The 12,743-nt window shown below is 50.0% G+C and overlaps 1 protein-coding gene across 4 annotated transcripts in view; it reads right to left on the reverse strand.

Annotated features, from left to right (window-relative positions):
• Window positions 1-5,055: 5,055 nt before the first annotated feature.
• DCPH1 (damage control phosphatase 1) overlaps window positions 5,056-12,743 on the reverse strand; it is a 29,156-nt gene continuing 21,468 nt past the window's right edge. For all 4 annotated transcript variants that reach the window (XM_075603068.1, XM_075603071.1, XM_075603067.1 and 1 more), the window contains 2 exons: window positions 10,338-10,503; window positions 5,056-6,372 (listed from right to left, as the gene is read on the reverse strand). In XM_075603068.1, the coding sequence (XP_075459183.1) occupies window positions 5,602-6,372; window positions 10,338-10,503 (937 nt within the window). In that variant the 3' untranslated portion in view covers window positions 5,056-5,601. The remainder of the gene's footprint in view (window positions 6,373-10,337; window positions 10,504-12,743) is intronic.

The following is a 12,743-nucleotide window of genomic DNA, read 5'->3' on the forward strand; positions in this document are numbered from 1 at the left end:
TGCTTTATTCTGTTGCTGCTTGTCTCCCTGTGTACCGACCTGGCTAGACTTTGGACCATTCTCTGGATTACTGACCCCGGCTTGCCTCTGACCTTCCGTTACTCTCCATCCCTGACCACGGCTAACGGACACCTGACTACTCTTCTGGCTCCGACCCTAGACCACAGCACTCCAGACTTCGACTACCCACCTAGCATCTACCTACGACCTTGGCAAGTGCTATGACTAATCCACTCTCTCCAACTCAGACCCGGCTGCGCTGACTATCCACCCTCCAGGCGTGCGTCCGCTGCTGTGGGTACGCAGTTCTATACTTTCCCACCACAGTACCGGAGTCCCGCCTTGTTCAAGGTGAGCGCAAGCGTTACATTTCCAAATAGCATCACTAGAAATTCATAGAGGCCACTTGGAGTAATGAATGCTGACTTCTCCCTAGCCTCCTGGGTCAGCGGGACCTGCCAATACCCTTCGCTCAGATCCATGGTCGTCAGATACTTTGCCCCGCAAGCTCATCTAACAGCTCATCCATGCAGGCATGGGATAGGCATCTGACACCGTTCCCGCATTGAGCTGCCGGTAGTCCACACAGAACCGCGTGGTCCCGTCCTTCTTAGGCCTTGGCCATGTTTAGCGCTTGCTGGCGGAAGCGTGCTGATGCGCGCTCCCGCTCAGCACTGAGCCCCTACAGTCGCAATTAGAGCGGCTTTAGTAGGGGCTCACCTGCTCTTCCGCGCTCTTGCGGTAGCGCGGGTCTTAGGGGAATTTAAAATTCCCCCGCTTGCCGGCGCGACAGGCCGGTCACGTGAGTGGTTCGCCCAATGAGGGCTTACCAGCTCCGTGACGTCACTGGCCCGCCCCCGGCCAGTGACGCGCCCGCCCCCTGACGGCGTGTGCGGTAAGCAACCGCAAGGCCAGGGAAAGCACCCGCTTTCCCTGCGCCTCAGCGCGCCAGCAGGGAGCATGGCCGAGGCCTTAGGTACTAGGACGACCGGACAAGCCCAAGGTCTCTGGGACGGTAGTTACCCCTAGGGCCAGCATCTCCTCTACTTCCCTCTCTATACTGCCCTTTACCTCTGCTGATACCAGATAGGCATGCTTATGCAGAGGTCTCAGCTCACCAATGAGCACTGGGTGATATGTGTTCTGCCCAGCGTGTCTGTGAACAGAATCCTATACTGTTCTAGCAAAGCCCTCACCTGTACCTTCTGCTGTGCGCGGAGCTGGGACCCTATCTCTACCTGCGCTACAGTGCCCCCCTTCCTAGATTCCCCTAGGAGGTCAGGCAGAGCATTGCTCGCCGGGTCCCCCATCGGTGGGCTACAAATAGCCAGCACTGATGCCACACTCGGTGCAAAATACTCCTTAAGCATATTGATGTGATAGGTTCTATTTCTTCCTGTCTGTCCATCTAACTGTACAACATAGTTGAACTCATTCATCTTTCTGAGAACCGTGTACCGTCCAGACCAGGCAGCCATTAATTTGTTCTGCCGAGTGGGCTTCAGAACAAGCACTTGCTGTCCTGGGATGAATCATCTGCTACTGGCATTCTGGTTATACCAAGCTCTCTGCTTGGTCTGAGCCTCCCTGAGATTAGCCTGTGCCAACCCCATAAGCATTTCTAGCCGGTCTCTGAGATCTACTACATACTGAAGCATCAGTATTAGTAGTCTCCCCTTCCCATCCCTGACGGAATAAGAGGTCCCCGTACCCTGCAACCATATACAGTTGTGTGAAAAAGAAAGTACACCCTCGTTTAATTCCATGGCTTTACATATCAGGACTTAATAACAATCATCTGGTCCTCAGCAGGTCTTAAAATTAGGTAAATACAACCTCAGATGAACAACAACACATGACATATTACACCGTGTCCTGATTTATTTAACAAAAATAAAGCCAAAATGGAGAAGCCATGTGGGAAAAACTTGACAAAGCACCATAGTGGGCGTGAAACATATGGGAGGAGTTAACCTTCAAATCTGGTGAGTTCCCCGACTTCTTTTCATAGCAAGCGGTAGTCTCCACTCGATTATTTTTTGTTTCTGTTGCTGCCTGGATCGGAGGACACCCCCGGTTTCACCATTGTTGCGGGGGGAATGGATTAGTGGTGACACCTTGTGAGTGTGCGGCTCTACACCACTTCATTTGGAAGGGGACGGGGGCAAGGTGAAGCTTCTCAGGGGTCACACAGCCTGGTGGGAATCCAACCTCTCTGTAAGTACCCAGCTTCTTATACCTTGCTTAACCCCTTGGGTTTTCTCCCCTCTCCCCGCATCTATACTTATATTTACCGGACATTGATATTATCAATATAAAAGACTGTTATTTGATTTCACCTCCCTCTTTGCTTCTGGAGCTGATATTCGTTTTTTTGCTCTGTATATAAGAGAAGGCGCAGGTAGAGGTCAGGGCAGTGCTCTTGGGTGCCAAGTAGTGGCCCGCCAACAGTTGGTTTTATATTTTTTGGCTTACTTGTTCTGTAGTGAGTGCTGGATTCCCTGGAGGTTTGAGGAGCCAATCGCTATCACAGACTGGCAGAGTCTTCGTAAAGACGCAGTTTACCGGTGACATGGAGTTTGTTTAATGGGGGTCACACTGTTCCATGATTACACGGTTAAGACAAAATAGTTTGGCTGGCTTAGTTCCTTAGTCCAGGACGTCTGCTAGAGAAGCATGAAACATTCCCAAGCCACAGAGGATATACCCTAGGCTGAACCAAATGAGTACAAATTTACAAAAAGTGCACGTCATAGTAACGCCAGACGCGTTTCACACCCATCTGGGTGCTTCATCAGGATTGTTCTAGAATCAGGGAACCTCCCAAATCATTACGGAAGTTACAGGAAGAAGCTGCTGCTGCTGCTGCTATAAGTGAGTTCATGGCACAGAGCGGTGGCACATTATGTATTCACGTATAGGTAAACACAGGTGTCGGCGCACATCTAGTAATATATACTAAAAAAAACATTTTGTAAGTCTTTATTTTTCAGAGTCAATATTTTTTGTGCAAATTAAATTTAATATAGATCTTACAATTAAACATTCGATACAATGCAAAAATGCTGCACATTCAGAAAATGAGACGGCGTCTCTTCTATTGCAAACATAAGCACTATTTCTGTTATATGACACTGTGTTCCATATTAACCTCAGGTGTATCATGCATTGTAATACACAGACGCACGCACGCACAGACGCACGCACAGACAGACGCACGCACAGACAGACGCACGCACAGACAGACGCACGCACAGACAGACGCACGCACAGACAGACGCACGCACAGACAGACGCACGCACAGACAGACGCACGCACAGACAGACGCACGCACAGACAGACGCACGCACAGACAGACGCACGCACAGACAGACGCACGCACAGACACACGCACACAGACACACGCACACAGACACACACAGACAGACACAGACACACACAGACACACACAGACACACACAGACACACACAGACACACACAGACACACACACACACACACAGACACACACACACAGACACACACAGACACACACACACACACAGACACAGACACACACAGACACAGACACACTATACAGATGCAGCAGCCATTATTCGAACAAATCTTGAAATGGATTTCGAGATCTCACATCACGTGATCGGGACATATCCATGCATAGGAGATACCGGCACCCCATAACGAGGCCTGTATCTCAGGAAGTAGGGCGTCCCCGGACCTGAAATCAACGCGGTTCAGCTCCGGAGACCACCTGCTACATTATTGTAATGTTTAAAATGAAATAAACCCCCCGCGATCACCTGTGAGAGGCGCGCAGTTAGAGTGACTGATTCAGCCCCTTACTGCGCGCTATTACAGAGAGGCATACTGCAGTGTGGGACCCCTGCTGTGTTACTCCGGCGGGCCATTAGTCTGCAGCGGCAAAACTAGTGACTATACCTCAACCTACACGCGGCACAGCGCACAATGTACCCAGGTAAATGTTCAAATAACGGCCGCTGCATCTGTATACACCATCTACAGCGGCAACCAGCATTACTGCTCCCCCTGGTGGAGATATTCTGCAGGAACAATGGAAACGCTGTGATATTATTCAGCGAGATAGAGAGGTAATAAAGAGCTACATCAGGTAATGAAGGTGTTGCCATAAAGTGCCGAATTGTGACGCGGTGATCAGGGATACAAAACAAAACGTGTGCCAACGAATGTGTGTGTGTGTATATTTATTGTACAGCAGTGGGTTAGAAGAACACACACACACACCCCCCTTTGATGGCACAGATTATTTTTAAAAGAGAGAGGAGAGAGCGAAGAGAGAGAGAGAGAGAGAGAGAGAGAGAGAGAGGGTGGGAGAGAGAGAGGGAGGGTGGGAGAGAAAGAGAGGGTGGGAGAGAGAGAGAGAGAGGGTGGGAGAGAGAGAGGGTGTGAGAGAGAGAGGGTGGGAGAGAGAGAGGGTGGGAGAGAGCGAGAGTATGGGATAGAGAGCGAGAGTATGGGATAGAGAGCGAGAGCGGGCGGGAGAGAGAGAGGGTGGGAGAGAGAGAGAGGGTGGGAGAGAGAGACAGAAGGTGGGAGAGAGAGAGAGGGTGGGAGAGAGAGAGAGGGTGGGAGAGAGAGAGGGTGAGAGAGAGAGGGTGGGAGAGAGAGTGAGAGTATGGGAGCGAGAGAGGGAGCGAGAGTATGGGATCGAGAGAGAGAGAGAGGGTGGGAGGGAGAGAGAGGGTGGGAGGGAGAGAGAGGGTGGGAGAGAGAGCGAGAGTATGGGAGCGAGAGGGTGGGATCGAGAGCGAGAGAGGGTGGGAGAGAGAGCGAGAGTATGGGAGCGAGAGTGTGGGATCGAGAGCGAGAGTATGGGAGCGAGAGTATGGGATCGAGAGAGCGAGAGTATGGGAGCGAGAGTATGGGATAGAGAGAGAGAGGGTGGGAGAGAGAGAGATAGAGAGAGTGGGAGAGAGAGGGTGGGAGAGAGAGAGAGGGTGGAAGAGAGAGAGAGGGTGGGAGAGAGAGAGAGGGTGGGAGAGAGAGAGGGTGGGGGAGAGAGAGAGAGGGTGGGAGAGAGAGAGAGAGGGTGGGAGAGAGAGAGAGAGGATGGGAGAGAGAGGATGGGAGAGAGAGGATGGGAGAGAGAGGATGGGAGAGAGAGAGGATGGGAGAGAGAGAGAGAGTGTGGGAGAGAGAGAGTGTGGGAGAGAGAGAGAATAAAGAACTACATCAGGTAATGGTGAATGGTGAGAGGGAGAGTGGGTGGGTGATTGGGAGAGGGTGGGTGATTGGGAGAGGGTGGGTGAATGAAAATAGTTAATTACAAAACAAAAAATATTAAAATAAATTGTTTTGTAATAAATTATTTTCATTGTACTTTAATCCTGGTGAGCGCGCTCCCTATCTTTTCCTGTATTCCAGTATTTTGTGGTTAGCACCCAGACAGGACGCTGTGTGTGTGTGTGTGTGTGTGTGAGTGACAAACTGCAGCATGTATGTCACCCAGGCAAGACAGTGTGTGTGTGTGTGTGTGTGTGTGTGTGTGTGTCATACATGCTGCAGTATGTCTAAATGAAAGCGCTCTATATGGAACTGGTGTTTAACCCATTCTTATTTGAGTCACAATGAAGCGCTAAACTGAACTACTCCATATTTCCCACTGGTCATCCAGTCAGGCTCGGAAGCTGTGAGGTTCTCACCTACACCTGGTTTTAAACCCACCTGTACATCAGCTTTCAGGGTTCTTAAACTACAGAGCGGTGCCGGCTGAAATGTTGTGAGAGCTTGAGAAAAAGGTACAGTGAAGTCCCATTTCCTATCTCCTGTAAGTTTTCTATAGTTTAGATCACCTTTAAATATAACCAAGTCCGATTTCTGCATCTCTGAGTACAAATCAGGAGCAGCCTGAGCCATGTGACAAAACTCGTGTGGTAAAGTCCAAAACAGGTGCTCATGATACACCCAGGATTCCTGCTGGAGATACTCTTGCCAGGTACTTCCGCACTTTGACATGCACTTGTGGTTGGCTCCTCGAAGCTGCCCGATTGTCCAGTTAAAATCTTGTTTTGTTGTGTCGGAAACAAACCAAGGTAAGCACTTCCCATGGAAATGCACTTCCGTGGCCAGCTTTGAGGATAGCAAGGCGTCAGCTAAGACAAAGTCAGTTACAAGTTCAAATCCAGCATTATCCAGGACAATGTCAACTCTGCTCCTTGAATCTTTGCCAGTTCTTCGCAGCGTGCTCGTTGAAAGGACTGTCCAGACAGAGTCCATGTTATCAACTAAGATGAAAGGTTTGAGAGCCTCCAGGGAGCTCAGAATACTGAACCTCTGAGCGTTGTCCTGGCCGGCAGAGATGGAAAGGTCACATTTGTTTGCCCATAAAGAAACCTTTTAGAGAAGAAAAGTGTTATATCCTCTTTTCTGTGCATTGTTAGTGTATTAACCGCACACAGAGTTTTACATCACCTACATTAGTCCTGCGCTACTATTACAGATGTAACCAAAACAAGAAGGACTTGCTCTGCTATCACTAAATTAATTTGGCACCCACACAAACAAATATTGGGGTGTTCGCCTATCTTGGTAGACAAGCAGGAAAAAAACCCCACCTGTAACTAATACTAACCCCAGGCAGCACATATCACCACACAAATACAAACATGGAAATATTATCTATGAATGCTTGGAGATTAATGCTTTCTAATAATGAGCAGCAAAGCGACGCTTCATCCAAACACAAGCTACGCTTTCTTTCCATCCATGCAAATGCTGGATCTTCACGCTACAGAGCCCTGTAACTGGAGGACTTTATAATGCTTGTTAAGAGGTTTCTGCTTTGGACACTATTCAGGTAACATCTTTAGATGCCTCATTCATCTTACGGGACTTACACGGTGTTTGGGAACCGCTGGGTGGTGTTAACCAGGTTCATAAATATGTGTTTTTATATTGACTAAATATATGTTTTTTTTTAATGTACTCATTGGTCTGCAATGTGTGCAGGCCCTACTAAATCCCACACCAAAGACATATGTACTCACAGCCTCCACCTGGCTGTATAGTGCAGTCAGGTGGGATATTGTACATTCTCAAACACCAAAAGAAAAGCATGGAAACTGTAACACGTGTGTGTGTCATCTCCTTACACGTGTGTGTGTCATCTCCTTACACGTGTGTGTGTCATCTCCTTACACGTGTGTGTGTAATCTCCTTACACGTGTGCGTGTCATCTCCTTACACGTGTGCATGTCTGTCATCTCCTTACACGTGTGTGTAATCTCCTTACATGTGTGTGTGTGTCATCTCCTTACACGTTTGTGTCATCTCCTTACACGTGTGTGTCATCTCCTTACACGCGTGTGTGTCATCTCCTTAGGAAACAAGACCTAAAATATGCTAAAAACTTCAATGTGTTTAACTATAGGTTGGATTTTACCCCTCCCTGTGTAAAAGGAAAGGGCAGGTTGTCTTTTTACCCCCTCCCTGTGTAAAAGGAAAGGGCAGGTTGTCTTTTTACCCCCTCCCTGTGTAAAAGGAAAGGGCAGGTTGTCTATTTACCCCTCCCTGTGTAAAAGGAAAGGGCAGGTTGTCTTTTTACCCCTCCCTGTGTAAAAGGAAAGGGCAGGTTGTCTTTTTACCCCTCCCTGTGTAAAAGGAAAGGGCAGGTTGTCTTTTTACCCCTCCTTGTGTAAAAGGAAAGGGCAGGTTGTCTTTTTACCCCTCCCTGTGTAAAAGGAAAGGGCAGGTTGTCTTTTTACCCCTCCCTGTGTAAAAGGAAAGGGCAGGTTGTCTTTTTACCCCTCCCTGTGTAAAAGGAAAGGGCAGGTTGTCTTTTTAACCCTCCCTGTGTAAAAGGAAAGGGCAGGTTGTCTTTTTACCCCTCCCTGTGTAAAAGGAAAGGGCAGGTTGTCTATTTACCCCTCCCTGTGTAAAAGGAAAGGGCAGGTTGTCTTTTTACCCCTCCCTGTGTAAAAGTAAAGGGCAGGTTGTCTTTTTACCCCCCCCCCCCCCGTGTAAAAGGAAAGGGCAGGTTGTCTTTTTACCCCTCCATGTGTAAAAGGAAAGCGCAGGTTGTCTTTTTACCCCTCCCTGTGTAAAAGGAAAGGGCAGGTTGTCTTTTTACCCCCTCCCTGTGTAAAAGGAAAGGGCAGGTTGTCTTTTTACCCCTCCCTGTGTAAAAGGAAAGGGCAGGTTGTCTTTTTACCCCTCCCTGTGTAAAAGGAAAGGGCAGGTTGTCTTTTTACCCCCCCCCCCTGTGTAAAAGGAAAGGGCAGGTTGTCTTTTTACCCCTCCCGGTGTAAAAGGAAAGGGCAGGTTGTCTTTTTACCCCTCCCTGTGTAAAAGGAAAGGGCAGGTTGTCTTTTTACCCCCTCCCTGTGTAAAAGGAAAGGGCAGGTTGTCATTTTACCCCTCCCTGTGTAAAAGGAAAGGGCAGGTTGTCTTTTTACCCCTCCCTGTGTAAAAGGAAAGGGCAGGTTGTCTTTTTACCCCCCCCCCCCCCCCCCCTGTGTAAAAGGAAAGGGCAGGTTGTCTTTTTACCCCTCCATGTGTAAAAGGAAAGGGCAGGTTATCTTTTTACCCCCTCCCTGTGTAAAAGGAAAGGGCAGGTTGTCTTTTTACCCCTCCCCGTGTAAAAGGAAAGGGCAGGTTGTCTTTTTACCCCTCCCTGTGTAAAAGGAAAGGGCAGGTTGTCTTTTTACCCCTCCCTGTGTAAAAGGAAAGGGCAGGTTGTCTTTTTACCCCTCCCTGTGTAAAAGGAAAGGGCAGGTTGTCTTTTTACCCCTCCCTGTGTAAAAGGAAAGGGCAGGTTGTCTTTTTACCCCTCCCTGTGTAAAAGGAAAGGGCAGGTTGTCTTTTTACCCCCTCCCTGTGTAAAAGGAAAGGGCAGGTTGTCTTTTTACCCCTCCCTGTGTAAAAGGAAAGGGCAGGTTGTCTTTTTACCCCTCCCTGTGTAAAAGGAAAGGGCAGGTTGTCTTTTTACCCCTCCCTGTGTATAAGGAAAGGGCAGGTTGTTTTTTTACCCCTCCCTGTGTAAAAGGAAAGGGCAGGTTGTCTTTTTACCCCTCCCTGTGTAAAAGGAAAGGGCAGGTTGTCTTTTTACTCCCTCCCTGTGTAAAAGGAAAGGGCAGGTTGTCTTTTTACTCCCTCCCTGTGTAAAAGGAAAGGGCAGGTTGTCTTTTTACCCCTCCCTGTGTAAAAGGAAAGGGCAGGTTATCTTTTTACCCCCTCCCTGTGTAAAAGGAAAGGGCAGGTTGTCTTTTTACCCCTCCCTGTGTAAAAGGAAAGGGCAGGTTGTCTTTTTACCCCTCCCTGTGTAAAAGGAAAGGCAGGTTATCTTTTTACCCCCTCCCTGTGTAAAAGGAAAGGGCAGGTTGTCTTTTTACCCCTCCCTGTGTAAAAGGAAAGGGCAGGTTGTCTTTTTACCCCTCCCTGTGTAAAAGGAAAGGGCAGGTTGTCTTTTTACCCCCTCCCTGTGTAAAAGGAAAGGGCAGGTTGTCTTTTTACCCCTCCCTGTGTAAAAGGAAAGGGCAGGTTGTCTTTTTACCCCTCCCTGTGTAAAAGGAAAGGGCAGGTTGTCTTTTTACTCCCTCCCTGTGTAAAAGGAAAGGGCAGGTTGTCTTTTTACTCCCTCCCTGTGTAAAAGGAAAGGGCAGGTTGTCTTTTTACCCCTCCCTGTGTAAAAGGAAAGGGCAGGTTATCTTTTTACCCCCTCCCTGTGTAAAAGGAAAGGGCAGGTTGTCTTTTTACTCCCTCCCTGTGTAAAAGGAAAGGGCAGGTTGTCTTTTTACCCCTCCCTGTGTAAAAGGAAAGGGCAGGTTATCTTTTTACCCCCTCCCTGTGTAAAAGGAAAGGGCAGGTTGTCTTTTTACCCCTCCCTGTGTAAAAGGAAAGGGCAGGTTATCTTTTTACCCCCTCCCTGTGTAAAAGGAAAGAGCAGGTTGTCTTTTTACCCCTCCCTGTGTAAAAGGAAAGGGCAGGTTGTCTTTTTACCCCTCCCTGTGTAAAAGGAAAGGGCAGGTTGTCTTTTTACCCCTCCCTGTGTAAAAGGAAAGGGCAGGTTGTCTTTTTACCCCTCCCTGTGTAAAAGGAAAGGGCAGGTTGTCTTTTTACCCCCTCCCTGTGTAAAAGGAAAGGGCAGGTTATCTTTTTACCCCCTCCCTGTGTAAAAGGAAAGGGCAGGTTGTCTTTTACATGATTGCAAATTTCACAAAAACTTGATCATGAAAATGTGGGTTTTGGAAGCAAAGCCTTTTCCTTCACGGTTTTCCCTGATTATTTTCTACGTACAGATTTGTGTTCTCGTTTCTTCCCGTCTGTGTTTTGTCGCACAGATGTGTGTATAAAGTACTTACCTGCAACAGCTTAAAGAGCTCTTCCCGCAGCTGATTGGCACTGAGGCCTGCAATGCTCTTGTTAAGCTCCTGAAGATGTGCACACAGGGCTAGAATGGCTTGCTGGGATTCAAAGAAACTTGCATTCTTGGCTTCCTCGAACACATCAAACTCACAGATAGGAGGGCTAAATAAAAACAAACAGAAGCAAATGCAAACATCAACTTTACATTCATAGAAAACAAAACTCACACTGGTGTCAAGATTTTGTTTTCAATCAGACTTAGTTTATTGCTTCTTTGGGTCTTAAATACAAGCAGTAGTCCCTAGGCAGTAAGCAGCTAAGGCGCCGCTGGGGTGGCAGATCTCAGGGGGCAGTAAGCAGGTAAGGGGCCGCTATGGGGCGGCAGGTCTCAGGGGGCAGTAAGCAGCTAAGGCGCCGCTATGGGGTGGCAGATCTCAGGGGGCAGTAAGCAGCTAAGGCGCCGCTGGGGTGGCAGATCTCAGGGGGCAGTAAGCAGGTAAGGCGCCGCTATGGGGTGGCAGATCTCAGGGGGCAGTAAGCAGGTAAGGCGCCGCTATGGGGCGGCAGGTCTCAGGGGGCAGTAAGCAGGTAAGGCACCGCTATGGGGCGGCAGGTCTCAGGGGGCAGTAAGCAGGTAAGGCGCCGCTATGGGGCGGCAGGTCTCAGGGGGCAGTAAGCAGGTAAGGTGTGGCTATGGGGCGGCAGGTCTCAGGGGGCAGTAAGCAGGTAAGGCGCCGCTATAGGGCGGCAGATCTCAGGGGGCAGTAAGCAGGTAAGGCGCCGCTATGGGGCGGCAGGTCTCAGGGGGCAGTAAGCAGGTAAGGTGTGGCTATGGGGCGGCAGGTCTCAGGGGGCAGTAAGCAGGTAAGGCGCCGCTATGGGGCGGCAGATCTCAGGGGGCAGTAAGCAGGTAAGGCGCCGGTATGGGGCGGCAGGTCTCAGGGGGCAGTAAGCAGGTAAGGTGTGGCTATGGGGCGGCAGGTCTCAGGGGGCAGTAAGCAGGTAAGGTGTGGCTATGGGGCGGCAGATCTCAGGGGGCAGTAAGCAGGTAAGGTGTGGCTATGGGGCGGCAGATCTCAGGGGGCAGTAAGCAGGTAAGGTGTGGCTATGGGGCGGCAGATCTCAGGGGGCAGTAAGCAGGTAAGGTGTGGCTATGGGGCGGCAGGTCTCAGGGGGCAGTAAGCAGGTAAGGTGTGGCTATGGGGCGGCAGGTCTCAGGGGGCAGTAAGCAGATAAGGTGTGGCTATGGGGCGGCAGATCTCAGGGGGCAGTAAGCAGGTAAGGCGCCGCTATGGGGCGGCAGGTCTCAGGGGGCAGTAAGCAGGTAAGGTGTGGCTATGGGGCGGCAGATCTCAGGGGGCAGTAAGCAGGTAAGGTGTGGCTATGGGGCGGCAGATCTCAGGGGGCAGTAAGCAGGTAAGGTGTGGCTATGGGGCGGCAGATCTCAGGGGGCAGTAAGCAGGTAAGGTGTGGCTATGGGGCGGCAGATCTCAGGGGGCAGTAAACAGGTAAGGTGTGGCTATGGGGCGGCAGGTCTCAGGGGGCAGTAAGCAGGTAAGGTGTGGCTATGGGGCGGCAGGTCTCAGGGGGCAGTAAGCAGGTAAGGTGTGGCTATGGGGCGGCAGATCTCAGGGGGCAGTAAGCAGGTAAGGTGTGGCTATGGGGCGGCAGGTCTCAGGAGGCAGTAAGCAGGTAAGGGGCCGCTATGGGGCGGCAGGTCTCAGGGGGTGGAAAGGGTTGCCAGTATCTCTTGCTCAGGTTTAAAGCTCCCGGTCACATGGGCCAATAGGAAGCCACCTATGATGTCACGGCTTCCTATTGGCCCATGTGATGGGACAGGTAAACCTGAGCAGGAGATACCGGCGCCCCCCTAAGGAGGTAAGTATCTCAGGAAGCAGCGCAACCCCAGAGCCGAACTTAATGTGGTTCAGCTCCGAAGACCCCCTGCTTCCTACCTACGGGGGAGATTGGGGGCAGGGGTCCTTAATGGTGCTTGCATACGGGCGGCACATACCCTAGGGACAGGCCTGCATAGATATAACTAAGCAAAGACTTAGAGCCCCAATAACAGGTAATGATTACATTTTTTTATAGCGCATGTCTTGATTTATGTAAGTGTATAACAATCATGTTAATCATTTTTTTTCTGGAGTTGTGGTGATTGTCTTTCTCGTCCAATGTGTGGGCCGAGGGTCTGGTTCTTGGACCTTCCCTGCGTCAGAATGGAGATCAGAAGATGGTAGACCCAGCGTCGTAAGAACTGCAGACTCTCTCAGGTAGACGCATAGTCGTCTCAGCGCTGTTATGCGAAGCCACAAACCGTAATGGAAAACCCCATCTGTATTTAACTGTATGTTCTCTCCGGATTGCAGCGACTCGCCTCCAGATTGCCGCCATTTTGA

This window comes from Ascaphus truei, chromosome 5 (assembly GCF_040206685.1).
Source record: "Ascaphus truei isolate aAscTru1 chromosome 5, aAscTru1.hap1, whole genome shotgun sequence".
Lineage (NCBI taxonomy): Eukaryota > Metazoa > Chordata > Amphibia > Anura > Ascaphidae > Ascaphus > Ascaphus truei.